This window comes from Gambusia affinis, linkage group LG06 (assembly GCF_019740435.1).
Source record: "Gambusia affinis linkage group LG06, SWU_Gaff_1.0, whole genome shotgun sequence".
NCBI lineage: Eukaryota > Metazoa > Chordata > Actinopteri > Cyprinodontiformes > Poeciliidae > Gambusia > Gambusia affinis.
The window spans coordinates 27,241,910-27,269,855 of record NC_057873.1 but is presented as its reverse complement, the minus strand read 5'-3'; the positions used below and the strand labels follow the sequence as shown (position 1 = coordinate 27,269,855).

General features: G+C 40.5%; 3 protein-coding genes across 4 annotated transcripts in view; 1 reads left to right on the top strand and 2 right to left on the bottom strand.

Annotated features, from left to right (window-relative positions):
• Window positions 1-25: 25 nt before the first annotated feature.
• On the bottom strand, window positions 26-4,088 carry glod4 (glyoxalase domain containing 4). Of its 2 annotated transcripts, none has more exons than XM_044120409.1 (9): window positions 3,993-4,088; window positions 2,660-2,709; window positions 2,466-2,586; window positions 2,247-2,391; window positions 982-1,118; window positions 817-903; window positions 627-740; window positions 428-514; window positions 26-330 (listed from the first exon to the last, which is right to left on the bottom strand). In XM_044120409.1, exons 3-9 carry the CDS (start codon window positions 2,556-2,558, stop codon window positions 265-267), a joined length of 729 nt encoding a protein of 242 aa, XP_043976344.1. In that variant the 5' UTR covers window positions 2,559-2,586; window positions 2,660-2,709; window positions 3,993-4,088; the 3' UTR covers window positions 26-264. The 2 variants fall into 2 exon arrangements, with proteins under 2 accessions (XP_043976344.1, XP_043976343.1); XM_044120408.1 differs by lacking the exon at window positions 3,993-4,088 and adding an exon at window positions 2,901-3,062.
• mrm3a (mitochondrial rRNA methyltransferase 3a) lies at window positions 4,015-7,805 on the top strand. Its single transcript, XM_044120406.1, has 4 exons — window positions 4,015-4,411; window positions 5,896-6,140; window positions 6,221-6,382; window positions 7,168-7,805. The coding sequence occupies exons 1-4, from the start codon at window positions 4,047-4,049 to the stop codon at window positions 7,734-7,736; spliced, it is 1,341 nt and encodes a 446-aa protein (XP_043976341.1). The 5' UTR covers window positions 4,015-4,046; the 3' UTR covers window positions 7,737-7,805.
• A 944-nt stretch (window positions 7,806-8,749) lies between these two features.
• Window positions 8,750-27,946, bottom strand: part of nxn (nucleoredoxin) — a 71,689-nt gene continuing 52,492 nt past the window's right edge. Inside the window, exons 2-8 of the mRNA XM_044120407.1 lie at window positions 24,069-24,186; window positions 20,229-20,362; window positions 17,911-18,011; window positions 17,701-17,807; window positions 15,723-15,902; window positions 14,814-14,938; window positions 8,750-10,192 (exon numbers count right to left, since the gene is read on the bottom strand). Coding sequence (XP_043976342.1) covers window positions 10,010-10,192; window positions 14,814-14,938; window positions 15,723-15,902; window positions 17,701-17,807; window positions 17,911-18,011; window positions 20,229-20,362; window positions 24,069-24,186 — 948 coding nt within the window. The 3' untranslated portion in view covers window positions 8,750-10,009. The remainder of the gene's footprint in view (window positions 10,193-14,813; window positions 14,939-15,722; window positions 15,903-17,700; window positions 17,808-17,910; window positions 18,012-20,228; window positions 20,363-24,068; window positions 24,187-27,946) is intronic.

Here is a 27,946-nt window from a genome sequence, read left to right as displayed (position 1 = left end):
CATGGATTATAAAAAATAGCAAACAGGACATATAACTGGTTTATTTAATCTTATGTTACTTTTGGGATATCAAACTGATGACAAGATAATTACAAATGTACACCACACTTTTTCATATTTTTATTCATATCTTCCTTTTTTGGGAAATTTACTTCCTGTGAAAGCGGAACTGAAATGACACAATACAACATTTTTCTCTACAGTTGCCTTGTTCAGAATCTCATCACTGTTGGTCCGCAGTTATTGCCACAGAACATCTTCGTCTCAGGCTGCGGGCTTTTGCATTTTGTTTTTGGCGAACCACTCATTGCTTTTATCTTCTGCCATAGCCTAAAAAAAAACACAAGAGGAAAACAGAAAAATCACAGTAAACAACCAAAAATGTAGACTGCTTAGCCTAAAGAGGGAGATTTGAAATAATTCCAACCTTATCGAGCAGTTCGTTTCCTCTGGGATCCACAGCAGACAGCTGCCTGAACGCCTCGTCTCCCACAAAACAAATTTCATGCCCGTCCTAAATAATAATAATAAAATCACGCTTAAAGTTTCCACATTGATTATTTTGAAAAAGATTGCAACATTATTTGAATAAAAATTAAAAATAAAATAATAAAAAAAACACTTACAGGGTCAGCTAAAATAACAACTTCTACCGTGGCTTTCCCAGGGGTGTCCAGGCTGACCAGTGGGTTGAGAATTTTTTCTTTCTCCTTTTTCATCAAGGCTTCAATATCGGGCAGCTACAGGAACAGAAAATGTTTGTCACGTTTCTTCAAAAGAACTAATCCGGAAAAGTTCCAAGAAAGCGCAGCTTGCCTGCTCTCGTGGACACGAAAACGCGATTCTCCCAAATGCCGTTCCATGATCAACCTTCCCACCAGTATCCCGAAGCTCGAGCTTACACTGAACAAATACAAAACATGTAAATATACCAAGCCAAACTAGTAATGTTCATGTCTTTATTATTAATTGGTAACTCACTTGAGAGTCGGAGTAACCCAACAGCACAGTGTTTTTGTCCTGACTCTTGTCCATCACCGTCATTCCCAGCAGAGTGGCCCAGTAGCGAGTGGATCTCTGGAGGTCCGACACGCCAAGGCAAACCTTCTGGACAGGGTCTGCAGACAAACAATCCATGATTGTAGATGTTGGACTATTGAAAGTGATAAAACAGGGCACAGTTCTGACGGTGGACAGACACAATCTGACTAATTTGCTAATTTCGTTATTCAGGTGCCACCGTCTCCTTACAGAAACTAGAGGAGCAAGGCGATTCCTATTGCTCTAAAATCTGAAAACAGAAATCAGTTTTAGCTTAACTCTCATCAGAAAGCATTTCATGGAGAATATGTGATACATATTTTTAACTTTTCCAAGCATTACCCACTTTCAAACACCCCGATTTACAGGTGTTTCGCCAGAAAAGAAATATGTAATTAAAAATGCAACATGACTTCATGAAGACCTTTTGCTGGAGGTCAGGCTTTATATATATATATATATATATATATATATATATATATATATATATATATATATAAACTACTGACTGTAAGGATGGCTGGATGGATAACAGAGCATATAATGTATGATTAATGTTCTGTTTTGTACTTATGATGTTGCTTTTATGTCCAGTGCTACATATTTAAATGTCTTTTTTAATCATTATGTTTGTGCTCTGTAATTTTGCTTGATTCTTGAAAAATGTCTGAGTTTTTAGAAAAGCTGTACAAAATAAATTTTTATTATTTAAATAAATTCTCCATACCAATGCTGCTGCAAAATAAACACTCACCTAGAGCAACTTTATATATATATATATATATATATATATATATATATATATATATATATATATATATATATATATATATATATATATATATATATATATATAATACATAAAATATTTTATGTAAACTAAGAAATTTAAGCTAAAATTTCTTTCCATTTTCAGATTTTAGAACAAAATGAATTGTCTATTCTAAAAGGGGGGAAAAAAAGGAAAAAAGGTTTTGTAGAAGGGGAGAGAGTTCTTTCCATAACTGTGGAAAACGACGAAAGATAGGCAGTATAGAGTGGTTACTTCTAAAAGCCTGATAGATAGGTAGGCAGAGAGAAAGAAAGAAAAAGAGAAGCATGCAACTTTTTAAAGAATGTGATCAGAAACTCTGGATAAACAAAGAGCCACAATGGAGGGTCCTGGGGGGCGAAATCATTTTAAAGCAGAAGCAGGAGACGGTCACCATGAGAAGGCTGTTGTTTGTCTATAATGTAGAACGGATATCCTCCAGGAGCCTGGATTAAATACACAGCTTCCTCCACCTGAGTCAGGGGCCACCCAAGGCGCTTGGCATTGCTCACTGCTTGGCTGGATTGCAGGGTGAGGCCCTAAACACAGAAATATCTTCACTCCACAACACATATTGCCCTTCACGATGTGTGCAAAATCCACTTTCACCCACCAAAAAGTCGTTGCCCAGTTGATACTCTCCCACCCCGTAGTTGTATGTGAGCTCCGCCACAAAGTGGTCGTCCTCTGGACCAAAGCCCACCATTGTCTTGCTCCATTTTCCGTCATAGGGGCTGAAAGGTTTAAATATGAGGAATTATTAGCCCTGTGGGTGCGAAGTGCACGCAGACTGGTGTCATAATCTACCCGTTGCAAGTTGCTTTGCAGCCTTCCTCGAACTCTTCGTGCCGCAAAATCTGAAGGGAAATAGAAGACATGTGAATGTAATTGAAGAGGATTCATAACAAAAAACTCAATTTCACATCCTCAACTAAAGAGGAACTCTGTAGGGACTTTGCAAAAATAATCATAATCGTCATGAAACCTGAAGAGAATACCGAACAACAGACGTTAAACCTGGACGCTATGTTCAGTTCAGATGGACTACCTTCATGCCCAGGACGTCCCGGTAGAACGTGGCAGTTTTAGTTCGGTCCCCGACTTTAAAAACAAAATGTAAAGCTCGCCTCAAAGCCATGATAACTGTTCCTTTACGCAGAGCTCGATTAAGCTTCCTGAACGATCGATTTCTCCGTCGTCGAGCGCTGAATGGAAGTGTTGCGTTCCAATTACCTCGGATTTTTCATTAACTGTTAGCAATACCACCTGGCCAAAAGACAGAAAAAAAAGTGTTGCAACATTTAAACTATAACGCAATGTATTATTACGCTCAATTATTACAATAAAATTATCTTTTGACATGATTGTTTATTAATTTAAGGAGACAAAAGATACATTAATAGTTTATTTAAAAATACTAGAAGCTTCGATTATGTATGTACACGATGGCACCTGGGTATAGACGCTGTAACTTGTGAAGATTGCGTTTTTAGTGTACAATAATTCCATATAACTTGGTGGAGATTTTAAGCTAGAAGAGATCTAGACATGCAGTCTAGAGTCATTATAAAACCAGTTCTTTAAATTACCGATTGAGAATCTGGCACAAACAGATGTGCTTATCAGAGGCGCCCTGGACAAAAGCCGTCACAAATATTCCCAGAACACTGCAAATGCCAATATAATGAGCGAAATACCAAAGACATCCTGCTCTAAATTCGGTTGCAAATTATCAAAGAGAATTCATACTCTTTGCACAATTGGGAAAGTGACTAGAACTGCGGTATGTTTTGTCGAGAGTTAATTTATTTAACCTGCTTAAACAATAAAATGAGCTGAGTGTTGATCAAGGTTGCTATTTATGAAATACTACAACCATTAATATCTTTGATAATATAAAATTGTAGTTTTCGACGTGTACTTGAATGCACCACGTGGTTAGAGTCCGTGGCTGACAGAGCGCCTGTAAGTTTAATCGCAACTTTAACAAACAAATATATCCAACTAAAATGAGATATTAATTAAACAGTTACACATTATGAATAATTTGAAAGAAAAGCGGGTTAGTCATTTACTGGGAAAGCCAGAGTAATTATAGACGTGGAAATGCAGGTAACTTACGGTAGGTGGCGGCACCCACCTTGGTTTGTTGTAATAAGTTCCTCCAGACAAGAGAAGAAGAAAAAAAAGAAAAATGGCTGCGCTCATAAGAGGCGTGATACGAATTTTGCCCGTAGAGAAAAATATTTTTCTTTCCACCAGAAGCGACATTATAGTGGAATCAAAGCGCTTTGTTCGCGGTCTGAGGAGGAAACCAGTCAGGGTGCTGTTTCCTGACAATGACGCGGGTAAAGTTGTAAAGCAGCAGCAGCAGCATCCACAGGCAGCAGAGAAGAAGAACGCTAGGAACAGTCCTACAGCTGCTGGAGAACAACCCGACTGGCGTGACGCTGTTAACATGAGGAGTGAGACAGCAAAGCAACCCTATGCTAACATTACAAAGGATTCTGTAGACGGACTGCGCTATGAGAGGGCTTTACCAGGAGATAAAAGATTATCGTAAGCAATTTCTCTACTTTCGCTTTGTTTGTATTATTATTTTATTATTTTGGAGTGATACAGTGGTTAACAGGTGTTGCGCCCCGGGGCTACATACCTCAACTCTGTTTTCCCGAGTTGGACTCCCGCCCCCTATTCCTTTGCGGCATGTCTTTCTCCACACTTTCTGACGGATTGAATAGTGCCGAAAAATACCAAAAAGTAAAAAAAAAATCAAACTGTCTTCATGTCCAATAACTGTATTTTTGGGGAGAAACATCACTAATTTGCATTTATTCATGCCGTTTGTTCTGTGGATTTCCTATTGACACTGAAGTTATTATATTGAATAACTGAACTTTTCTTTATTTTTTTTACGTTCTGTTACATTAGAACCACAAAATTAATCTTCCAAGCATAAAGTTGTGCATAATTGTGAAATGGAAGAAAAATGATTGATTCCATTTATCTCTACATTAACTCCTCGTTCATCTGTTACAATATTTTTCGTGACCGCAGAATGTTAATACTATGCTAAGCCAAAGACGTAAGCTTTACAAGAGATGGATTAAAAAAAAAAACCGCAAAAGGAAGAAAAAGCCGAACAAAGAATTTACTTTTTGTGTAAATACACACGGTCACTGAATATGAGAGCCCTTATCAGATATTGTGACCACACTATAGTAAAAATAATGAACTATACTACTCAAATGTTTAATGTTTTTCTGTAAATAACAGTTTGGTTACAATATACAATATATCAATATAGCTGTGACCAGAATAGTGTAAAATGCAACAGTGCTTCCTACGGTAACAAAATACGGTGGCTACCACCACAGCATGACTCTATACCGCCACCATGTTTATCGATGGTGATGGTGTGTTCAAGGTGGTGTGGAAAATTCCTGCAACCTAACAGTATTGCAAATAGAATAGAATAGTTGTAATTATGTACTGTATATATTTTTCTAGGAAACTGTACTAATGTTTTTCCTTTCTGGAAATGTAAATGTTCTCTCCACCCCTTAATTAGTCCTGGTAGGAGCCAATGCTTTAAAAGTCAGGTGGTTTAGGTCAGTGTTTCCCAACCCTGGTCCTCAAGGCACACTGTCCTACATTTTATTAAAGTTTCCCTGGTTTATTGTGCCTGATTCAACTGATTGCAGTTCAACAAACGCCTGTTAATCAGTCATCAATTGAAATCAGCTGGATTGAAGCAAAGAAATACCTAAAACATGCAGGGCAGTGAGCCTTGAGGACCAGGGTTGGGAAACGCAGGTTTAGGTCAGAGGGAGACTCTCCCTGCTGTTGTTTGAATGCATGTCATGCTGTGAACTGGAATGAAATGTTTGAAGAACTGCATAAAGGAAAAAATTCATAGCTCTACAATTTCTGGATTCTGTTTGATTTCTGATCGCAAACCAACACAGAGATTCTGAATATTGCTTGATTTAGATTTTTTTTTTTTTTATGACCTCGCTGTGCGTGCTCTGCTTCTCTGTAAGGCGTCTGGTCAGCGTCGCTCGATCCAGGAAGTTTCGGGAGCAGCAGGGTAAAATCCTCCTGGAGGGCAGGCGTCTGATCTGCGACGCCCTGGAGGCCGGCGCCCGCCCTCAGATAGTGTTCTTCAGCATGGCGGATCGGCTCCGAGAGCTGCCGCTGGACAAGCTGAGGGGGGCGACTGTAGTCAAGGTCAAGTTTGAGGATATCAAGATCTGGTCCGACGTCGTTGCCCCACAGGGAGTGATCGGTAAGGATCGTTCGTTCAGTTTATGAAGATGCAGATGTTTTTAAGAAGTTCTGCGTTTGATTTTGTTGTTTTTTCTGCAGCCATATTTGCCCGGCCTGATCCTGCTCGGCTCAGTTTTTCACAGAGAGATCCGTCGCTGCCGTTGTCGCTGATATGCGACAACGTCCGTGATCCTGGTAACCTTGGCACCATGCTGAGATGTGCAGCTGCTGCTGGCTGTCAGGACGTCCTCCTTACCAAAGGTAGATTTCTTCCGTAAAGTCCATTTATAGTGTAAATAGAAAAATTCATCTTAAATCTATAGCAAATACCTCCACAGTGATCAGATTTCGACATGAAAGAACACATATGGTAGGAAGCTGGAGAGTTTTGTATTCCTTACAACCTAAAGAATAGGTTGAGGTTTTTTGTATCCCTAAATAAAACTCATTTAGGGATACAATTGTCACAACTTTTTATCTACTGTAAGAGATTTGTCATTTTCAAAGAACCAGCGTTTTATTTCTACTTTTAGGATTTAAACTAAAGATCTAAAAACATATTACTGGTACCTTTTAATTGTCATTCTTTGTGAAAATTTAGTGAAGGAATGAATTGAAAAATGGCTAAAAACCACATGTTAGAATTTGCTAACATACCTGTCTGTAGAAAATAACCATTCTTTTAGTTTCTAGCCAAAGTTAAGAGGCATTATGGAAGGTCCAAATAGCCACCACATTAAATGTGTAGATATTTAATATATATGGGTAAATTTTGATTAGCCATAATAGCAATATTTGTCAGATATTGATATCAGCAAAACTCTCACATAAAATTTGCGCATCGTTTAAAAGTTCTATATAACTTTTAGAGACCGTCAGAGAGAAGAAAGTCTACCAACCACAGATGGACAAACGAACTGATGATTTTCTACAAGTTATAACTATATATAAATATAAAAAATGCTAATATTTCTCATAATTATCACATCGTTTTTTTTTTTCTTTTCAATACAGGAATTCTAATCGTTTCATTGACTTGTCAACAGGTTGTGTTGACGTGTGGGAACCCAAAGTCCTGCGTGCAGGAATGGGCGCCCATTTCCGACTCCCCGTTTATCCCAATCTGGACTGGGACGAGATCAGAAACCATCTTCCCAAATCGGTGACTGCGCACGTGGCTGACATAAGAGACGCTGACGACGAAGACGGTACCAACAAGCTGTCCAAACCGGGAGATTACGGTTGGGTCAGCACGTCACCTAGAAGGAAAACTATCGAGTACGAGGAATACGATTCGGAGTCTGATTCCGACTCGGAGGACGAGGATCTTTCCCTCCCCAGAGTGGAAACCAAACTGTACCATGAGAACTGGGCCCAGAGCCCCACCGCTCTGGTGATAGGCGGAGAGACACGCGGCCTGAGCACAGAGGCGGTGCAGCTAGCTGAGAAAACAGACGGTTCCAGACTTTTTATTCCCATCGTCTCAGGCGTGGACAGTCTGAATTCAGCCATGGCCGCCAGCATCCTTCTGTTTGAGGGCAGGAGGCAGCTGTCCATGCTTCTACAGACTGCTGGGAAGAAGAGGCAGTCTAAGGCTGAGAGGAAGTTCTCATGAATAAACTGAATAGTTTGTGTAATCTGTATAATTATGAGTCCTGTAATAAACCCATACATTTGAACTGAAGATCTACTTTCTCCCGTTTTTAAAAATAGTGTTTCAATAAAAGTTCACCTTTTCCTGACCTCAGAATCCTGGAATCCTTTTGAAAACAGAAGCAGCTACTCTAGAAGCCGGTTCAAAGGTCAAACCTCGTCTGCAGCTCTTCAGAAATTTCTATGATAAAGACAAAATGTGCTTGCTTTTGCTGTGTCTGTAAAAAGAAAGCATACTCTTAATTTGAGGGTTTTTTACATCAGGACAGAACGATTTGGTATGAACAAGTCATTTAGAAAATTTCACAAGGGTATTATTCTGCCCAGAGTATCTGTGAAGCACCTTTTATCTAGCTGTCTGCTCCTACAAAAATCTGTTGCTCTTAGCAGTTTTCCAATTATTTCTTGGCTCTTAGACCATCCGCATTGGCTATTAATAACTTTAGCTAACAACAAAAAAAACAATTATTTTAAGAATAGAGAAAATGCAGGAATCCTTGGAATCATTTTACTGCAATGCCACTATTGAATTTGAAACTTAATAGCAATATTGTTTTAGATTTAATTTGTCATTAAGTTGGAAACTGTGTGGCATGTCAACATTCCATGAAGGGAAATGCAGGAATCGGTTTTTCTTTATTTTATTTTTTAATAAATACAATTGTGCTTGGAAAACATAAATACATTTCCGGTGGTAGACATTTTGGCTTTTTTCCCCTCAAAAGCTGACGTCATATTTGGAACTTTAAATTTGTTTTATTTAGCTGAACTAAGGCCAAACATGGCTGTTTGGACTGTAAAGGTAACAAATTATTGGTCTGAACTAGCTAGGCTAAGTGCTAGTGGCGGAGAAACAACCTACCGTTACAGGATAACCGTTTATCATCGTCGGTAGCCATGCTAATAGCCTTGGCACTCATGGCAAGCTAGCTGTCAAAAGTTGATTTAAAAAAAAAACAAAAACCGAAAACAAACTTTCTACTTGCCAGTGAGTTTTAATGCGTTAGAGAAGTCATGACTGGAGTAACAGAATATAAGAGTCTATACATTCGACGCTTCTCAAAAATGCCTCTTTTCTTGTGATCGCAGAAATATCCCGTCCATTTTTTTTTTCCCATTCGGGGACCTTCACAGAAAATCCTCAAAACGACTGTGACATGAAACCACCATTAACACCCGATGAGTCGTTCGGCAGCGAGCTGCACGCCGATTACAGTGAGCACCCATGACGGGCTTACAGCTACATCCATCCGACCCTCTGTCATACAGGTGAATTACCGCATGACTGCATTTTTATTCTTTCTCAGCGTCAAAAAAGCAACATAAATCTTGCAGTGAGAATAGAAAGCAAAGCATCAGCTTCAATACGTGGGTCCACCGTATCGATTCTCAGGTTCTCTCTACATCTCAAAAATGCTAGTGTGTGTATATATAAAAAAAGACAAAAACAGAATATCCTCATATATTACTGTATTACGACGGTGTAGTAGGGCCATTGTAGATAGAAAAAAAGGAGTACATTTCCACCAAAACATCTGAAAATATGTAGAAAAACAACAACAAAAAAACAAGGACATTTCTGAGGTCCAAAGTTGAAAATTTGGTAGAAAAACTCAAATTTTGAGATTAATCACAAATGTTTTCTAGAAAAAAAAAAAAGAAATTTGAGTTTGAAAAGTCAAAAAATTGGTAGAAAACTTTAAAAAGCGCAAATTTCTTAGTTTCAATGTAGAAAATTTTCAACTCTTCAGACTCATTCTGAAAGTCAAAAATGTTACACTTTTGAAACTCAGAAACTTCCTAGAAAATTTCTGAAATTATTCTAAAATTTTTGTTTTTCAAGCAAATCTTTGACTTTTCAAACTCATGTTTTTTCTAGAAAATGTCAGGAATTGATCTCAAAATTTTTGAGCAGAAATTTACTCTTTTTTTTTTTTTTTTTTTTTCCCCCTCTATCTACAATGGCCCCAACAAGCTGTCATACTGTATGGACTATGCAAGGCACCACAGGAGAAAGAGAGGACTCCATAAAGAGAGGAAAAGGACTTAAAAAAAACAAAAACATGGTCAAAATGTCCGTAAGGAGACATTTGTTTCTATCTAACAGTCAGGAGTGGGGGTGAATGAGAGCAGGGGAGATGGAGAGAGGAGTTGAGTGTGTGTGGGGGAGAGAACAGATCTGGGTTGAGTGACAGTCTCATTCTGCATGTCCATTTCCTGCTCGAAGCCTCTCTTTTAGATGGGCTCTGGTTTGAGCTTTTCAGCCAGGAACTCGTTGACGAACTGCTCCACCACGGCCGGCGTGATCTCCTCCACGTCGCGGACGTACTTGGCACGAGCCGACATGTCCAGGATGGTGAGCAGGGGCGCTGCCTCTGGGAGGTTGGTGTAGTCCCGCAGCGAGTCGCTCATGTCGTCCTGGAGGAAGGAAACGATGTTACGTCATGTTACAGGGAAACATTCCAGATGTAAACCGCAGAGCAATTTTTTGTTTTTACTTTTTAGGTATTACTACTTTACAGTACAGGACTCTTATGCTAGTCATTGTCAAAAGTCACAGAAGTGGAAGTTTTATGTGACTGACACTTTGAAAAGCAACCTGTCTCATGAAATACAGTAGATGTACACAGTGTTTATATTTGGTTCACATATTTGATTCTCAGCCATAGAAACTATATTCATCAACTATATCAGATCAATATTGCTTACACCAATAATAAATGAATGCTTTTTATGCTTAGTTAAAATTATTTTACGCAAATGTGCAGAGACATGTTTCTATTAGAGGTGTCCGATACTGCACATTTTGGTATCGATCTGATACCAAGTAGACACAGGGTCAGTATCGCTGATATCAATATTGATACCGTATCGGTTAAATTTGATGCATCATCAAACTTCTGATTGTTAGGCATTTTTGTGGCTCTTCTTTTGATTTATTTTGTTAAAACCTAAGATAGAATTTAGGTTAAGTTTATAGGTGTCTACAAAATACTTCAGTATCTTATTAACAAAACAGAAACAAGTGAGCAAAAACATAATCTGAGAGCAAATCAAAGCAAAATCTTGTTTATGGTAGAGCTGAGAAAGTTCAGTACAAAAATAAAATAAAATTTCTTCTCCAAGTGCTAACTAGACACAATCAATCAAAGCCAGGAGCCGGGTCTTAGCGCTGTCAATCACCCTCCATGCGGCTAAGCTTCAGCTAGCAGACCCAGTTGGGAATGCCCAGACAAGTTAGCATAGCCACCGATTACGGTGGATAAATGGTTTTCCTACTATGGAGTGTTGTTTCTCCTCCATCAGCACACTGAAAAGAAAGTGCATGAGGATGATTGACAGCGCTGAGACCTTTCTCTTGGCTCCGATTGGTTGCTTTTGGTTGGTACATTTCTTCAGGCAGCAATAGTAGCGTGGAGATCAGAATGCGTCTTTTCACAGATCATCTGCTTCATAACCCTCCTGTCACGATATGGTAATAGCTTAACAAATTTGTAAAAAAAAACCAATTTTTTTATTAAATGTTTTTTTTACATTTTATAAAAATAAAAAAACAACGTAAAAAAACAATTAATTTTTTTTTTTTTAACAGAAAAATTAAATAAAATAAATCAGCACCTTTAATAATCAGAGAGTTGCCTACCTGGCCAAGAGTTCGGCTACACTGCAGATGGATGTTTCCTAACCTGAATTCCCCTCAGCTTAACTTGTTGGCTCAAAGGTAGACTCATAAAAAAAAAAAAAATCACTTTCATCTGGGAAAGATTACATTTGAAGTTACCGGAAGAGACCAGAAGGTGGCACTGCAGCAAAGAGCTAATCTAGTGATAGAAGCCTTTCCTGTGTGGTTCCAGCTAAGGTTTCTGATTTATGTGCCATTTTTTTGAGTTTATTATTGACTTTCTCTTCGGGAAGCCGACTTCAGATGTACTTCCTGGTGCGTTTAACACTCACTCCAGCCTAACACAAGCCCTTCCGCTCTCTGATGTTCTGTTGTCAGAGAATCCTCCGCTATCCCAGCTAAACATGATCAAAGCAAGCAAACAGCTCAGAGACTTTTCATTGAATATATTTGCTGTGCCACTACCTAAAAAGGCTAACCAAAGCTGGTGACCTTCTGCTTTGTAAACTACAAACAAAAGAGCAGCTGTGTGGTTTCTTCCTCTGGTGACTGGCAATAAAAACCGGCTCCATTCAAAAACGGTCAACACTTAATACTTGCATATGGAAGCCGTCACCGAAGATGGCAACGTTTTCCCCCGGTGAAATACTGCCAGATCCTCGCCGCTACAAGTAAAACCTCCGCTCCTTTTCAGGCTCTCTTACAGCCACATGGAGCATGGATGACGGATCATGCGAGGCAAGCAGCGTGAAGGAACCGCAATCTGTCACCGCGGCCCCTCCGGTCTCTCTGATCCGAGGGGTTCTAATCTCCACGTCAGGCGTTGGCCTCCGGAGGAAGTCGTGGATCTTTTCTTTTGTTTGGCTACCTTGTCTGCTCGGTCTGCGCAGCTCAAACGCTAGAAAAGACTTTTTTTTTTCTTTTTTTTTTTTTTGGAAAGACAAAGAGCCGACCACACTCACAGCTGTGATGTGACTCAGCATGCGTTTGGCCGTGGAGGACCGCAGCAGAAATATTCGGATCACTGATGAACCGCGATGTTTCACACATGAATGCCACGCGATGAAACCTCAGCTGACGACTCAAACATCCGTCTTTTACAACACTCTGATGTCCCGAGAGACAAACTTTAGTCTTTTACAACTCATAAATGACACATTAGAGCCTAAATTAAATTTGCTGCACAATGTACTATGATGTACGACATCATCATCGCTTGCAACATGCACATGCAGACAACGGCAGCCATCTGTTATGGTCACAATTCATAATCTTACGACAAAAATAAAGAAAATTTGTGTGTGGTTGATTATGTTTTTGTAGGGTCAGGAGTTTAACACATTCATTTAGATTGCAATGTGTTACAATTTTTACCGCAATTATTCAATTTGTTTTTAATGTACAAGTTCCAGCCGGAACCTTTCCATTCATGCGTTTCTGGTACATCCGCAAATCTGACACACAAGCTACATCCGCATACAACAGCAATGGAGGATAAAGCTGCTCCTCTTGGCCCAGTGGGGGTTAATTCTTGTTTCGAAAAATGATATGGTCAGACCCTGTTGTATACAAGTTTTGCTAAGAGAAGTTAGCCTCCTCAAAGCTAAAATATCATCTCACAGCTAAACATGTAGCAGCAGCACTGAGGCTAATGTCAGTGTCATTATTTCCAAAGATGGATTTTTTCAAAGAAGTGAACCGAGCTCGTGCTCGAACAACTTCACAGATTAAGAGCTCTAAAAATCTTTGGCATGGAGATCATATGTCTGTTTATTCAACAATTTGGCAGCAAAATGGGTTTTTGAACTTAAAGTGATGCTTATTTATCTTCTTGTTGTTTTCAACTTGTTTTGTACAAGCACTTTGAATTGTCCTTGGCTGAAAGGTGCTATATAAATAAAGTTGCCTTGCCTTGCCTTATTTTGTTGACATAGTTTTTTTTATTTATTTAAATGCAATACAGAGCCTGAAATTAACTTTATTCAAGAATTTCATTCAGTTTTTGATATAGGCAATTGCCCAGGGTGGCATCAGAAAGGGATGACACACTCAAGAAGTAGAAAATAGTTCTTAAATTCTTATCTGTCAGTTGTCACCTAGACAAGTTTGCAAATACATGTATGCATTTATAGTGGAGTAAGTTTTCCTTAGATGCTGTTTAGTACTGGCAGACTACATTACCTGCTTTCTGCTGCAAAAAAAATAAAAAATCTAAACAAAAACCCCAAAAGAGTCAGATAAGGGGCTTTCCCAGGGAACCATTTCTACAAGAACCACAATTTCAAGCTTAAAAAGTTAAGCATAGTGATTAATCACTATTAATCACCTTGCCTCTATGCTCTGTCATTATTAATCACTGAGCTAAAAGGTGATCAGTCTAATTAAGTTTTTAAATCGGTTGACAGCACTAGCAAAACAAATGTCGTTTGCTTCTGCCTGGCCTCTTCTCTGAAGACCTGCCAGCATAATGCCTCCTTACTGAGATCGACTCCCAGCAGCTGGCTTGGGAACCGACCTGGCGACGACCCGGCCGATCCCAGGGCCAAGTGAAGGACTGTGGGCCCAGAGCCCTGGAAGCTCCGCTCAAAGCTTGGAGCGAGGACCGATATCCGAGTGTGAACCCAATCTGCAAATCAAACCTGGTGCTTTTTTATTTTATTTTTTATTTTTCCCCTCCAGGGGGTCTTTTTGTGGGCTCTAGTGTCCCTTATTTGAAAATAGGCTGACAGGAAAGTGGGAAAGAGAGGGGGGAAGACATGCGGCAAACGTCAACCGGGTCCGGGAATCGAACCCGCGACGGCCGCGTTGAGTTCTGAGGGCCTCCAAATGTGGGTCGCACTATCCCCTACGCCACCACAGCACGTCCAAACCTGGTGGTTTTTATCCCCAGCTCAGCTGCAGGAGGGAGGGAGGGGGAAGGCGAATGTAAAAATAAATGCTTGTGTGGAAACAAACTCCACGCATATAGAAGCTCTGAAGCTCGTGAATTATTGCAAACTTCGGCGAGACATTGTCTCTTTGTGTTGGGTCTAATAATGACGGAGGCACTAAGACGACGAACGCAATGAGAAATGCAAACAGGGAGATAGAAGGCAGGGGAGACCGACTTACATGGTGATAACATCTGCTGCTGCTCCAGAAAGGTCGAGACACAACATGATGGAGAGGAGAGCAGGAGTGATTCTACAACCTGATCTAGAACTAGAAAGACTCTAGAACATAGCGACAAAGTTTTTCATCCTGACCACAGCCTGCTTAGCCCCTTACAGCCTCTGCACACCTGACTACACTCCAACTTTCTTGGCTCCGCCCACTTTGCTAGAATCTTTCAAAATTAGTCAGCGGTGCTCTTTCACAGGGGAGTTACTTGCACTTTAAAACCGATCTTAGCGTCCCATTTCGTGCGCTTCCTCTCACCTCTCCGGCAACAAAGAACAGCAGCGGCGTCTCCTCCTCCTTGGCTTTATATTTGGCCATGAGCTTCTCTGCTATTGGCTGAATCAACTCCTTGGCTGGCTCCAGTTCACCTTCCTCTTCAGCATCTGAATGAGGGTCACAGAGTCACAGTCAAAAAACTTGACACAAAAAGAAACGCCCGTTTAAAAGAGGGAAAGGAAACAGGAGAGGCTACAGAGGAGGATAGAAGACTGATAAATTCAAGAGTCATCATTGTGTATCGTTCTTTTCTTTCCTCGGTTTGATAAGAAGTCATCAAATTTGGTTCCCATCCAGATAAAAAAAATAAAAATCTACTAAGCAATTATAGAAACTCGATTCATACACTTTTCAGGCATAAATATTCAAACTATTCCAGCAACAAGCGTAAATATCTGATTCCAACTTACATTCCCCCCCGAATTTGAGCTTTTCATCACTTTATTACAAAACTGTGCAATCTGAATCAAAAACAAAGCACTTTTCAGACGTTCAAGCACTTTTTAAGGATTTCAAGCACAAAAGAATTTTTAAAAAAATGTTTACACTCTAGAAGAATTTTCCACACTTTACACTTATTCACACAACTCAAATACTTTCTGCATTTTTTGAGATCGTCGGCAACAAACCAACACAAAGTAGTGCTGCTTGATTCTTATCGGAATGAAAAATGATGCGTGATATTGTGTCTCAAATAACTGAAATCAAGACAGAAACCCATTTCATCTCTGTAGACGATTCAAAATGGGTTATGAAAAGACTGTTGACCCTCTTGGTGGAAGAGAAAGCGCAGCTTTTTTTTTTTTTTTTTTTTAAAAGAAGCATAAAATCGACCAACTTTCCGCTTCACACTTAATGCCCTTCCTCGTGTTTAGCTCCAGGTCAGCTCACCCACAAACAGGACGAGGCAGGGCCCCTCGTGGAGCTGCACGGCGTTGGCCTCGCTCAGCTCCAGCACGGGCCGCGGGTGCCACGGGAAGAGCCGGCACTCCGGGTCGTTCAGCACCTCCACGCGGCCCTGTCGCGTGATCACGCGGCCCTCGGCGTCCAGCAGGATCAGCGTGGGAATACCTGGAGGGAGGGCAGGGCGGAAGGACGGTGACATAAGAGGCAGACGAACAGAGGAGGGGAAGGAAACGGGCAAGAGCGCGGGTCATTTCCGTCAATTATCGCTCCGTGGAGCGGACGCTTCCCCCTCCCTGCCTCACTCTCCCACTGAGGTTTTCTTTGCTACGTGGGGATTTTTCTTCTCCCCTTGCCCCCTTTTAAAAGATTTTATTGGAAGGTACTTTTGCTTTAACTTGTTACAAACACATTCCCCTTACTTTTCAAAAGAAGAAGAAGGAAAAAAAAAAAAAAAGTGTCTGTTTCTTATCAGAAACGGGCACCATTAGCAAGCAAGCGGTTCATGAGTCAGGGAGCTGCACATGTGGACTGAGGTTTGCAGAAGAGGAGGCAATCGTGGAGTGGGGGGGCTGCTGACTCGTCCTCTGGGCATTCCTGACATTCTTCACAGGACAGAGTCAGCTCCAGCTCACATCGTCCTCCACAGCACAGACGAGGCAATGGGGGGGGGGAGCGAAGGAGAGACGCTTCACTTCTGCAGTCAGAGAGACAGTTAACTCGATAACCGGCCCACATTCCTCAGGGTAAATCCGTGCTGGTCGCAGTGAGCTGTCAGCTCTCTGACATAACCCAGCATGGCAGAAATTATAAACCAGCTTCTAGGAATGCAGGCGACTTGTGATTAATTGCCGATTACAAGTTTATGAGATTGAAAATTAGTTCCATTCGATGAACTGATAACGTCTGCTTTGATCTTGGTTTGAGTGTTGTAGTTTGGCTTCCGTCCAGTAGAGGCCGCCACCGGTCATCATCCAAACAGAGTCTGGTGTTGGATGCGAAATGCACTTTATGGAGTTCCGTTTTGAAATATTGACACTTGACAAGGTCCTTAAGTTTTACTTCAGACACCTCGTTCAGAGGTTACCGACGAAGACGTACGACAGAATAACAGGGCCATTGCAGACAAAAATTAATAAATAAAGGAGGGGTAAATTTTTGTCAAAGAATTCAGAAATTTTGAGATTAGACTTAGAAATTTTTCTTGGAAATTGAAAAGTCAGTAATTGGTTAGAAAAAAAAAAAAAACTTGGACATTTCTGAGATGTCAAAAGCAGAAATATTTTGAGGTTAAAAAAATTTGAAAATGTGCAATTTTTGAAACTTTGGAATCTCTGTTTTTTCTAGATAATTTTTGAGCTGAATCTCGAATTATTATTATTTTTTAACCACTCCATCCAAGCGGAGGGGGTAGGCGAGAAAAATTGCAAATGATGAAAAACGTTGCAAAACACGATGATAAAAAGCACAGTGGATTTTGAAGGTTGTGGTCAGTTATTTCACTTCATGTTGCGCGGTTTTAAGATTCAAGCAGACTACTTCATAGAGGAGTCTACTTCTGCACGAACAGCTCTCTGTTCATGTGGGATTAAGTGATTCACATATTTGATCATTTTCATCTTTTGGTTTCCATTCTTTTGTCAGATTTTACAAGCGAGTTTAATAACGTGAGAAAACTATTTTCTGTTCATTGTCATTTTTTATACAGCTGATGGAATAAAACATTAAAACTGAATTACGAGCTTTTATTAAGTTTACATATTATGAAAAAGCCTTCCAAGTTTTGGAAACATGGTCGACCCTCTTGATACAAGAGAAAACTCAGCTTTTAAAAATATGGCCGCTTATAAACGAATGCTTAGTGAATCCGTAAAAATCAATAAACTTTAGAATAACAGATTAATAGATAACTTGCATCTCTTTTCTCTACTTCTATTTGAAATTTGTAGATGCAAAATTAAAATACCTTGTATCCCATACAGCCTGTTGAGTCGAGATCTCCGCGCCTCGTCTGAGTACGGGACGGCCAACCACGGCATCTCGCTGAAATACTGCTTAAAAGACTCTTCTGACCTAAAATGGAAGCGGACAACATTCAGACCAAACTCTGCTTTTTACTTCTGTCCTTGTTTGAGAAGACACTTGACGAGACGAAGGAACCGGCAGCGACGCTCACCTGTCGGCGCTGACGAAGACGATCTCAAACTTGTGACCCGACTCTTTGACGATTCGGTAGGACTCCACCAGGACTCGGGTCAGACTGCGACACGGCGGACACTAAGAGACACACAGAAGCACTTCATTTCACCGGAGCCAAAAGAACACCCGCCAAAAAAAAACAAAACTTTTAAATTGTTTCCACTGAAGAGACAGTAAAAAAGTAAACGCTTTGTAATGATGAACGAGATTTGAACAATTTTTAAGACTATTTGTTTCCGAAAGGTCTAGGTGTGACACGAGGCATGAATCAGAAAGGATGTGACCTTAAAAGTGGATTTGATCAAATGTTTTCACGGCATAGTTCATTGGGGGAATTTGTCTCCTTTTTCTAACATTTTCTGTCCTATAGCAAACCAGTTTTTCCTTGGGAATCTTTCATTTTATTAAGTAGCTTCATGCTAACTAGCAAAGGCCCCTAAACTCCTCGATCATAAGACACACACTTCTTTTATCCTATATTATATATATATATTATTTTTATTTTTTCAAAATAATTGGAAGCTGAACAGAATCTGGATGAAATATAAATTAGGACATGTCTTGTTCTTGTAAATCATAGTCTGGGGGAAAAAAAAAAAGTTTTTGTTACCGTAGTTACCTCAATCCGGAAAATATTAAAAGACAATTTCATATTTTTCCATTTTTCTAAGAACCTTTAAAAGAAAACCGAGCCGAAGCAGTTTCATACGTCGCTGGATGACTCTCACACGTTTGTCACCAAACACCTTTCCAACAAACTAGTAATTATCTCCAGTTCTGTATCCAGCTTTTTTTTTTTTCCCCCAAACACACATGCCAGCTTGTAATCCTGATGCATTACTGCAGATCAGGAAAATGTTTGCTCTGCTGTGTGTGTGTGTGTGTGTGTGTGTGTGTGTGAGAGCTTGGAGATCCCAGTCCAACCAGGAGGAGGGAGCGCTGGTATGGCTGGCATTAGGATGACATCAGAGAGTCAGGAGAGAAAACAGAGCGGCCTAGATTCCCCGCCGTTCCCAGGCTCCGTTTGCCACTCTTTTCTGAACATAAAGGTAAAACTTTCTTAACGCACCAACAGTCAATCCGTTTCCACCCAATGTTTTTTTTATTTTATTTAAATGTCGCATAAAAGAAATAAGCTACGTCAAAACTTATTCAGAAAAATGTGTTTCCATCACGCATCAAAGCCAACGTTGATGGAAACAGTTCCAGTTAATTCATATTTGGGGACCCTTTGACAACTTAGAAGTTGAAAAAATAAAAGCATCAACCACAGCAGATATTTTTTTGTTTTAGTGTGGTTTTGTCACATATACGGGAAAAAAACTAATCACATAAATAGAGATAAATAAATAGAAAGTTAGTAAAAAGTATAAATTACTGAATATGGTCATGTCTTATTTTAATAAATGCATTCTCATCAGGTTTTGTTTTTAATGAAAGGGTTGGAGCTTCAATGGATTGATGGACAAAAATACTTAAGAACACACAGAGACGGACAAACGCACTCAATGGATGGATAGACATAAGGACAGAGACGGACAGAACTACAGATGAACAAAACAAAGACTGGATGGACAAAAATACAAACATTTATAAACAGGCATGAATGGATGGCTGCATGTGTGGACAAAAGGACAGAAAGTTAAATGGACATCTAGACAAAATGATGGATTGACAGAAAGACGAACAGATAGACAGACACAATGTTTAGTGCGTGGTAAAGGGAATCTAGAAATTTCTCCAAAACAACAAAGCACAAAAAAAATCTCTTGCTTTGAGGAGAAAACCACAGCAAAGAAAGCTCCAAACTGAAGTGCTGATGTTCCTGGTTTTATCGAACGACCGAGTAGAAATGTGGTGTGAAAACGCTGCTCTAATGGCAGTTTTGTGACTCTGTTTTGTTCTAGTTTTTAATGTGCTTGGGCCTCCAGCCAGTACACTGGGGCGTCACCGCTCTGAGCCGGCTGCGGCTCTGCCAGCCGCTGTGCTGACTTGCGCTAGGAGACCCGACGTGCTCATCTCATCTCATCGTCCGGTCGTGAAGCCTCGGCCGGCTATCGGCAGGTCCGGCGCCCAGATGGACAAACGCCTGCAGCCCACTGAGGTCTGGTGACAAGCCCAGAGGTAGAGAAAGGACTCAAAGATGGCTGACTGCTTCTAATGTAAACAGACAAACAGCCTCTTCCTGCTCTGATCTGCTGTCAGTTTTAAGAGTTTAGAAGTCTGGAAAGTAAAAAAAAATAAACATAACAAAAAAATAACGGGCTCCTCTTTGTCTTCTCTCTCCTCACTCACCCAGTGTGCTGAGAAATACACTCCCACATAGTGTCCCTCCAGACAGCTGCTGTCTGCCGTCTGCCTGTTGTTCCTGAGCAGAGGCCCCGCCACCACCTCTGCGAAGGGCTTCGGCCCCCAGGGGAACTCCAGACCTGAGAGGAGGGGTGGAGGGGAAACATGGGAAGAGATTACTGCTAGCTTCACAGCTGAAGGCCTAAATGTTTAGCATCCAGGTGGAGCAGAGATGACTGGTTCATTATTTGTTTGGAAGCTTGTCCACAATTCAACTACAAAATGCTGCTGGCATCCCAACAGCAGCGAGCTCACAGGGCTAATCATTAGCTAATCAAAGTAGTTTAAGACAGAAAGGTCATCTTTTTTTTTGTGTGTTTTTTTAAAGTTTTGTTTGATGAAAATAGTAAAGTCTCCTAAATGTTTAACAGCAGGCGGGTGGAAAAGAGATCACTGGTTCATTATTTGTTAGGAATTTGGTCCGTAACGACACTACAAACAGCGTGTTAACAACAGCAGGCTCACGGTGCTAACTACTGGCACCAACAGCACTCATAGCCAATAAAAGTCGTTGAAAGCGCTTTGAAGAAAGGCCGCCAATCTTCACTTTTAGTCTGGTTTGACTAAATTAGAAAATTCCCTAAATGCTTCACAGCAGGCAGGTGGACCAGGGATTGCTGATTCATCATCATCATCATCATCATTTGGAAGCTTGTCCAAAGCTGAACGACAAACTGCTGTTGGCGTGCTAACTATTAGCGCTGACAGCACTCATAGGTAATAAAAGTGGTTGGAAACAGTTTGAAGGAAGGTCCCGGTCTTTACTTTTAGTCTTGTTTGACAAAAGATATGCTTAATTCCCTAAGTGTTTAACAGCAGGCAGGTGGAGCAGAGACTATCGGTTCATTATTTGTTTGGAAGCTTGTCCAGAAAGCAACTAAAAATTGCTGGTAGCATGCTAACAACAGCAGGCTCACAGTGCTAAATATTAGCCTGAAATGCACTAACGGCAAAGAAAAAAAAACGCTGAAAACTGGTTTGAGAAAGGTCACCATCTTTTGTTCTTAGTTTTGTTTGACTTCAACAGCCACTACAAACTCCTGTTTGCATCCTAACAACAACAGGCTCTGTTAATGCTAACTATTAGCTCTAACGACCAATAAAAGTTGTTGAAAACTGTTTGTAGTGTGTTTTTAGTTTTGTTTGACTAAAATTGTAAATCTTGAAACGGTTTGTGAAAATCTTTATCTACTGTGTACATCCATGATTATGACTCAGCACATGAAAACCTGGATGTTAACTTGATGTGCAACCAGAATGACCAGAAATAAAGTTTTTTTTAAAAAAAAGAAAGAAAAAGCAGCAAATTGTCTGATTCCAGACACCAATCTGCAAACAATTTTTTTTGTTTTTTGTGATATCTACTTTTTGAAACGCCCACACACATTTAAAAAACGGTTTTAATGAACATGAAAAGCCAAGTCTCTCAAGCAAATCACTGCTGCCTGTAATTCTGCCCTCCAGCTCTTTTTGACACTTTTCATTTCCTTTTCAGCATGCTCTCATTGTCCTGCTCCTGCTCTGGAGATGCATTTGGTACAGCTGAATAATAATAATAATACAAAAAGGCAGGGGCTTCGGGGGGGTAATAATAAATAAAACCTTGTATGGCTGATCATAATAGCCTCTTTATGTGAGCGCGGTTGTCTAGTGCTTCATTAGGCAGGAAGGACACGTCTGTGCTGCACTGGCGTTCCCTTTCATTGTTGTCCTGATTGTAAACGTGCACTCCATCTTTTACGCTGCAGGCCAGTCTGCAGCCACTCAAGTCAGGCCTTTTCACAGAGAATGAAAGGCAGAGGGAACATTGCTGAGGGTCCTTTCTCACACACCCCTCCCAGTTTCAGAGTGCAGAAAAAAAAAACCCGGTTTTACTGCCCTTTTTCAATCCAAACACCAAAACATAGGACCGCAGGAGAGGAATCGATTTGTCACATTGTCACACCTGATTAAATCAGAGAAATGACAGAAAAGTCAAAGTCCAAGATTTCACTCACTGACTAATCCTCATTTGCAGAGATCCATCTTTTCTCTGAGGAGGGTTTAATAAAAATCCTGAGATACTCTTGTTCCCTCGTCTTTTCCGTTTTCCTGCCGTCGCTAACAACACGTTTTCTTTCCCCTGCCCCCCACATGAGACAGAGATGAGGGGCTTTGGAAGATTTTTTTGATTTATTCAGCTGCAGAGGACGCAATAAATGCAGCCTCACTTTAGTTAATTATCCAACTTCACTTCAAAGTGCATGGATTACAGGTTTTTCCAGACAAGTCGCTGTGAAATGGTCACACTGTAAGAATCACAGAATTATAGTTGCATCAACTCATACAAGCAGGAAAAGTTATAACTCTAGGCTGTAGAGCATACAGGGATTTTATTTGTATTGTTATTACAGCACTATTAGCATGCATAAATGTAATATTGACATCATTACATTTTGTCCATTTCTATTTCGCACTTACAAGCTAAACGTTTATTATTATTTTGAATAATTGTACTTCCATATTTGACTACTTCTAAGGGAAAATGAGTTGATAAGAGTTACAACACTTAATTTCCCTTTGGGATCAAAAAAGTATTTTTGAACTGAATGTGAATTTAATTTAATTGCTAAGCCTGTTTAAAAGGTGGGAACTCTAATTCTAATTCACTTTCCTTACAGTTTGTTTTATTCCTGGCATTTTCAGGAAATGTGTAAAAAAATAAAAAATAAATAAAAAATGTTCCATGTGCCATAAAAGCCATACCAAAAGTTATTAGAAAACGAGACAAAATATCCCAGAAAATGAATTTTAAAGTCTTATGTCACCCCAGAGCTGCAACACAACTTCCATCATATTTTCCAGAATGATTTTCCGTCCTCTCAGCGGTCGCTGACTGCAGAATCTGTCGTGATGACTGAGCTGGGAGACGCACATCTGGCGTTCAGTCGTAGAAGCACGTTTTAGTGTTGATGAACGGCACCATCTTTGCTATTTGTGAGACAGCAGCTTCTCTTAGTCCTCAGGGATCTCAGCATATTTTGGCTGCATTATAATATATTTGCCTTTATATTCCAGGTAAAATTTTTGCACCAATATTCATTCTTGAAATAATTTTCTGACATCATAACCTCACTTAGATTCATTCAGAGTTTGTGCTTTAACACACTTTATTACTATTTTGGGCCAAAAACGGCGGAAACTATTAATCCAGAAAGGAAATGCTTGCTGCAAACATATTTAACTGAACTGTTTCGGATATTGACACGGTAAACACAGTTACAACTTCGGAGGTGAAACTGGATTACACATTACAACTACAATGCGTATATAAAAAGTTTAATCGCCATAAATTGTCCATTTTGAATGATTTATTTGGTTGTGTATTTTCTTCTCTTTTTTTTTTACATAACAGTAATTCCCTCTGCATACAATAACAGTTTTTGTGTAATGATATACTGTAACACCAGATTGTCTCCTACGCAGCCACAGTAATGCTGGGTGTTACCCACAAGCCAGAGTGAATGACTAATGCTTCCCACCAAGATTTCAGGGTAATAAAACCATGACATGGAAAATTTATATGTCCTACTGTCCTTTTTACCCCGTTATGCGTTTGGTTGGCCTTATAAACAGTGGTTTCCTGAAGGGCTTAATGGTTAAAATTAGCCACAATCTCCAAAACCATTCAGTGAAGTGAAATAAGGTCAGAGCTTTGAGTCAGGGAGATAAAAAAAAAAAAAAAAAAAGAATCAGAGTGTGAAGATGACTTCACAACACGGTGCGCGTGCAGGTCTTTGTTCTCACCTTTAGGGTCGTCTCTCACCACCAGCAGACCGTTTCGACACACCACCTTTCCTGTCGCTGCGTCCACGAACACCAGCGAAGGGATGCTGGTTACTTTGTACTTGTTCCAGAGTTTCATCTGCGGAGAAAGGTGAGGGGTTGGGGGTGGGGGGGGATAAGAAGAGAGCTCAAAGTAAGTGGATGGAAAACACCTCAAGGGAGCAGACTTGGGTTTATTTTACTGGTAGATGGGAAACAATTTACCCGGGCTAAAATTACATCTCCAGTCTCGGTGGGTGTTCACCAGAAGTACCAGAGTGTAAACAAATGTCACCAGAACACGACAAGTATTTTAGAGAACAAACATGCTCTCTGTTGTTTAAAAGGAGGAGCACGGGACCGAGGGAGAAGAAAAGCAGCTCTGAGGGCGAGCTAATAACAGAGGGTGGGAAAGAAAGGACGGGTCAGTCGGATGGGGCTCACGGCGTCCCTGCCATAACGCGAAGAAAGCTCGACGCAGAAACGTAGCTTAGAGGCATGCGTGTCTTGGAAAAAACATCTGCAGGCATCGCGTTCAGTAATGTCTTCTATATGACAGGATGACGCCGAGAGGGCCTGATAAAGCCAGTAAGGACGTCTTAGAGACAGAAATATGAGCGTGAACTATCCACATGGGTTCAGGGATCGGTGCAGACCTCGGCATCAAAAAGGAGGGAAACCTTTTCAGAGGCTCACTTTCCACATCGCGGACAAGAGACTCAAACTGGGAATAAGAAAAACAAAAAGCAAAACACAACAAAACAAAAAACAAAACAGCAAAATGTCTCTTGTGGATTTAAGTCACGTGATTTAAAAAATGTAAACAGAAGAAATGGTTTACATTTTTTTCACCCTTTTTGAATGTCTTTTACGAAAAAGTAAAAGGTTTACATTTATTGAAACCGTCATTATGTCATATGGTCTGAGACTGACATTGTGTGAAAAAAGAAATGGAGCTGTCTGCCTTCTCCCAGTGCCACCTAGAAACAGCCAATCAGAGCCAGGGGGCAGGTCTTAGCGCTGTCAATCATCCCTTGTCTTATTTCCAGACCTGGAAACAAGACAAAATGGAAAATATATTTTCCATTTTGTTAGTTTCCCTGTTTGCTTTCTGTAATATGAATATGTAATACAGCTCAAAGTACGGCAGTCCTAGACTCTTCCACATAATGAGTGTTCAGGAATCTCAAAAGTGATTTAGCACAGACAGTAACTATAAAAGGGTGTGGGTTACTAGACATAAAAAAGTGAAGAAAAATTCCATAAATCATGCTGTCAAATCTGCCCTCAGTCCTTTTTTGATGAACTGCTTCAGTGTTAATGAAGAGGTGTTAAGAACATTTGTGTCAAACGTGTTTCTGCTCCTGTACGCGCCGCAGAGAAGATTTAAGATAAGAATTGACAGCTGGGGCACTACAGAGTCATGAGAGAAATGAACTGAATATGAGGAAGGAAAGTAACACACACTGCTGGAGAGGGCGAATGCATGTGCTGCTCTTTGACAAGATTAAGATAAGAACATTGCGTGCGTTATTGCATAGTAATAATTGCCTAATGGCAATAACTTCAGAAAAAGTCGCGCTAAATTTGGGTCCATCCTTTTATTCATAATGTAGCAGTTTGAATAGTTAGCAACAGCAATAGTTAAATGTGGACAGTAAAAAGCAGCAAAGAAATCTAAAACCATAAAACTTAAACTATGAGAAGATTACACACACATCACACTTAAGTTTTTCTAATCTCCTCCACCTCCCAAATATAAACACTGCAGTGATTTTCTTCTGTCTAAATTTTATGCTAATCAAAGCTAAGCTAACATAGCTCAAGGGAATCAACATTTTTCTAAATAAAATCCAATACAATCCATGTTGTTATGATTCCTTTATTATTCAGCTTACTATGCAAAACGGGGCACAATCATGAGCAGGCAAATTGTCTGGAATAACTATAAAAACACGCGGCTAAATTAGCCGCTAATTAAAATGACTTCCCGATTTCACGTCCAAAGAACCGAAATCCTCAAAACAAACAGGTCAATTATGTGAAGCGCCAATAAAGTTAGCATAAGAGAAGTGTCAGGGGAAACATGGTGTTCTGTCAAGGAGGCTGAAAATTGCATTTCAAAACATGGATTACATGGTTCTAACATATTTCAAAAATAACCAATTATTGCAAAAACAAAGCAAAAGACTGTCCTGGCGAGGTCAGCGGTCAGAAAATACATGAAGCCAATTAGTCCAGAATGGAAAAAAAACAACAACATGCGTTTCTGTTTTTTTATAGTGAAGCTGCATAAATGAGTGATGAGCACCAGGCTTGAGTACATAACAACACTCTGGTTTAACTACCCCAATAACCCTTTGGCAAAGAGGTCACAGACAGTTGCAACTCCAGGGAATTTCTTATCCATACTCAAGATCCATACTCTCCAAGACGTGTGAGCATTAGAGTCACTCTCCACTCGATGCCCACAGCGCTAATTGGATCACGCTTGGCTGAGAACAGCATTGTATACCCGCTGTGGGACCGCTGAGCGTGGAGATACTGAGGTTTATAATCCTTGATAATCAAAGATCATGGTGATTCCCTTGACGGCACCACTAACTCGAATTTCCAGCGTATCCGCATTTAAATGTTGCACGTCGTGCGTGGCGCGTCGGTTTCACGCGTCTTTGCACCCCTAGTTTTCATGTCCACTTTTAAAAAGTGGGTTAGCTCCAGCGGTGAACCCTCAACGCTCCGTGGCCACAGACTTTAAAACAGACCCACCGCCTTCAAACTTTGGCTTAGTCCTTGTTCTGGAATGGCTCAAGTCTGCCCAGCAATAAAAACAAAACAAAACCAAACCAAACGTGTTCTGTACCGGTGGGTCCCGAGTGGTTGTCACTTTGTGGAGAAAAACAAAGTGGAAGATTCCCCCCCTCGCCTCCCAACTCAACCCATGATGGAGCTCCCTCTCCTCACAGATCTACTTTCACTGAACCGCCGCGGCCCGAGGCGTCTGCCAGATGCTTCCATCGCTGCTTCGCAACAACAGAGTCACTACAAAGGAGAGCGAAAGCCTTTAGAACCGAGGACATGAGAGCTTTCCTACTGTGGTAGCACATACCAGATAAGTCTTTTTCATCTTTGAACATTATAAATGAGGAGCATTGCTGATAACCCTCTGGACTCCTTGGGGAAAAAGAAAACAGAAAGAACATTAGACGGGTTAGGAAGTCGTTAGTGTTTAGAAACTCCAACAATGCCCAGGAAATCGTGAAGAATACAATAAGGATGTTGATTCATGGGAGACTAAACATAGTTGCAGATCTTATAAATCGAACTTCAATGCACTAATCAAGTGAGCCACTGATAGCACTGCCTGGAAAGTTATCTGTTGGGACTGGCCATCCCCCCCTTTGACATGTTCAACAAAAGCACTTGTATTTTCAGAGACTTTTTCATTGGAAGTGCCTGCAGGCGTTGTGATCTCTGACCGTAAAGATTTACAGTAGAGGAGCAAAAAGAGGGCAGAGACTTTGCGGCTCTCGGGATGGATCCTCGAGTAATAAAGCCGTGCCCTGTGCTACGGCTTCCTTAGAAAACGCAGTCAAACTCAAGCGGATGCATTGGAGGGGTCAACGCTCGGTTTGAACTCTGAAACGTTGAGTCGTTTTATCATTTATCAGCTTGCAGACGGATGAAAAACAACCGTCTTTGCTGCCGTTACTCCCTTTTTGGCCAGGCCCCCGTCGCTAGCTTCAGATTACATTCCTCCAGGCTGCGCCCCGCCTCCGCCCGTTCTGCTCCCGAGGCTCTCAGTAAGCGCCTGTATCCACTTCAAAACGCTGCTTCTGCTCTTCATGGCTACAAAAGGA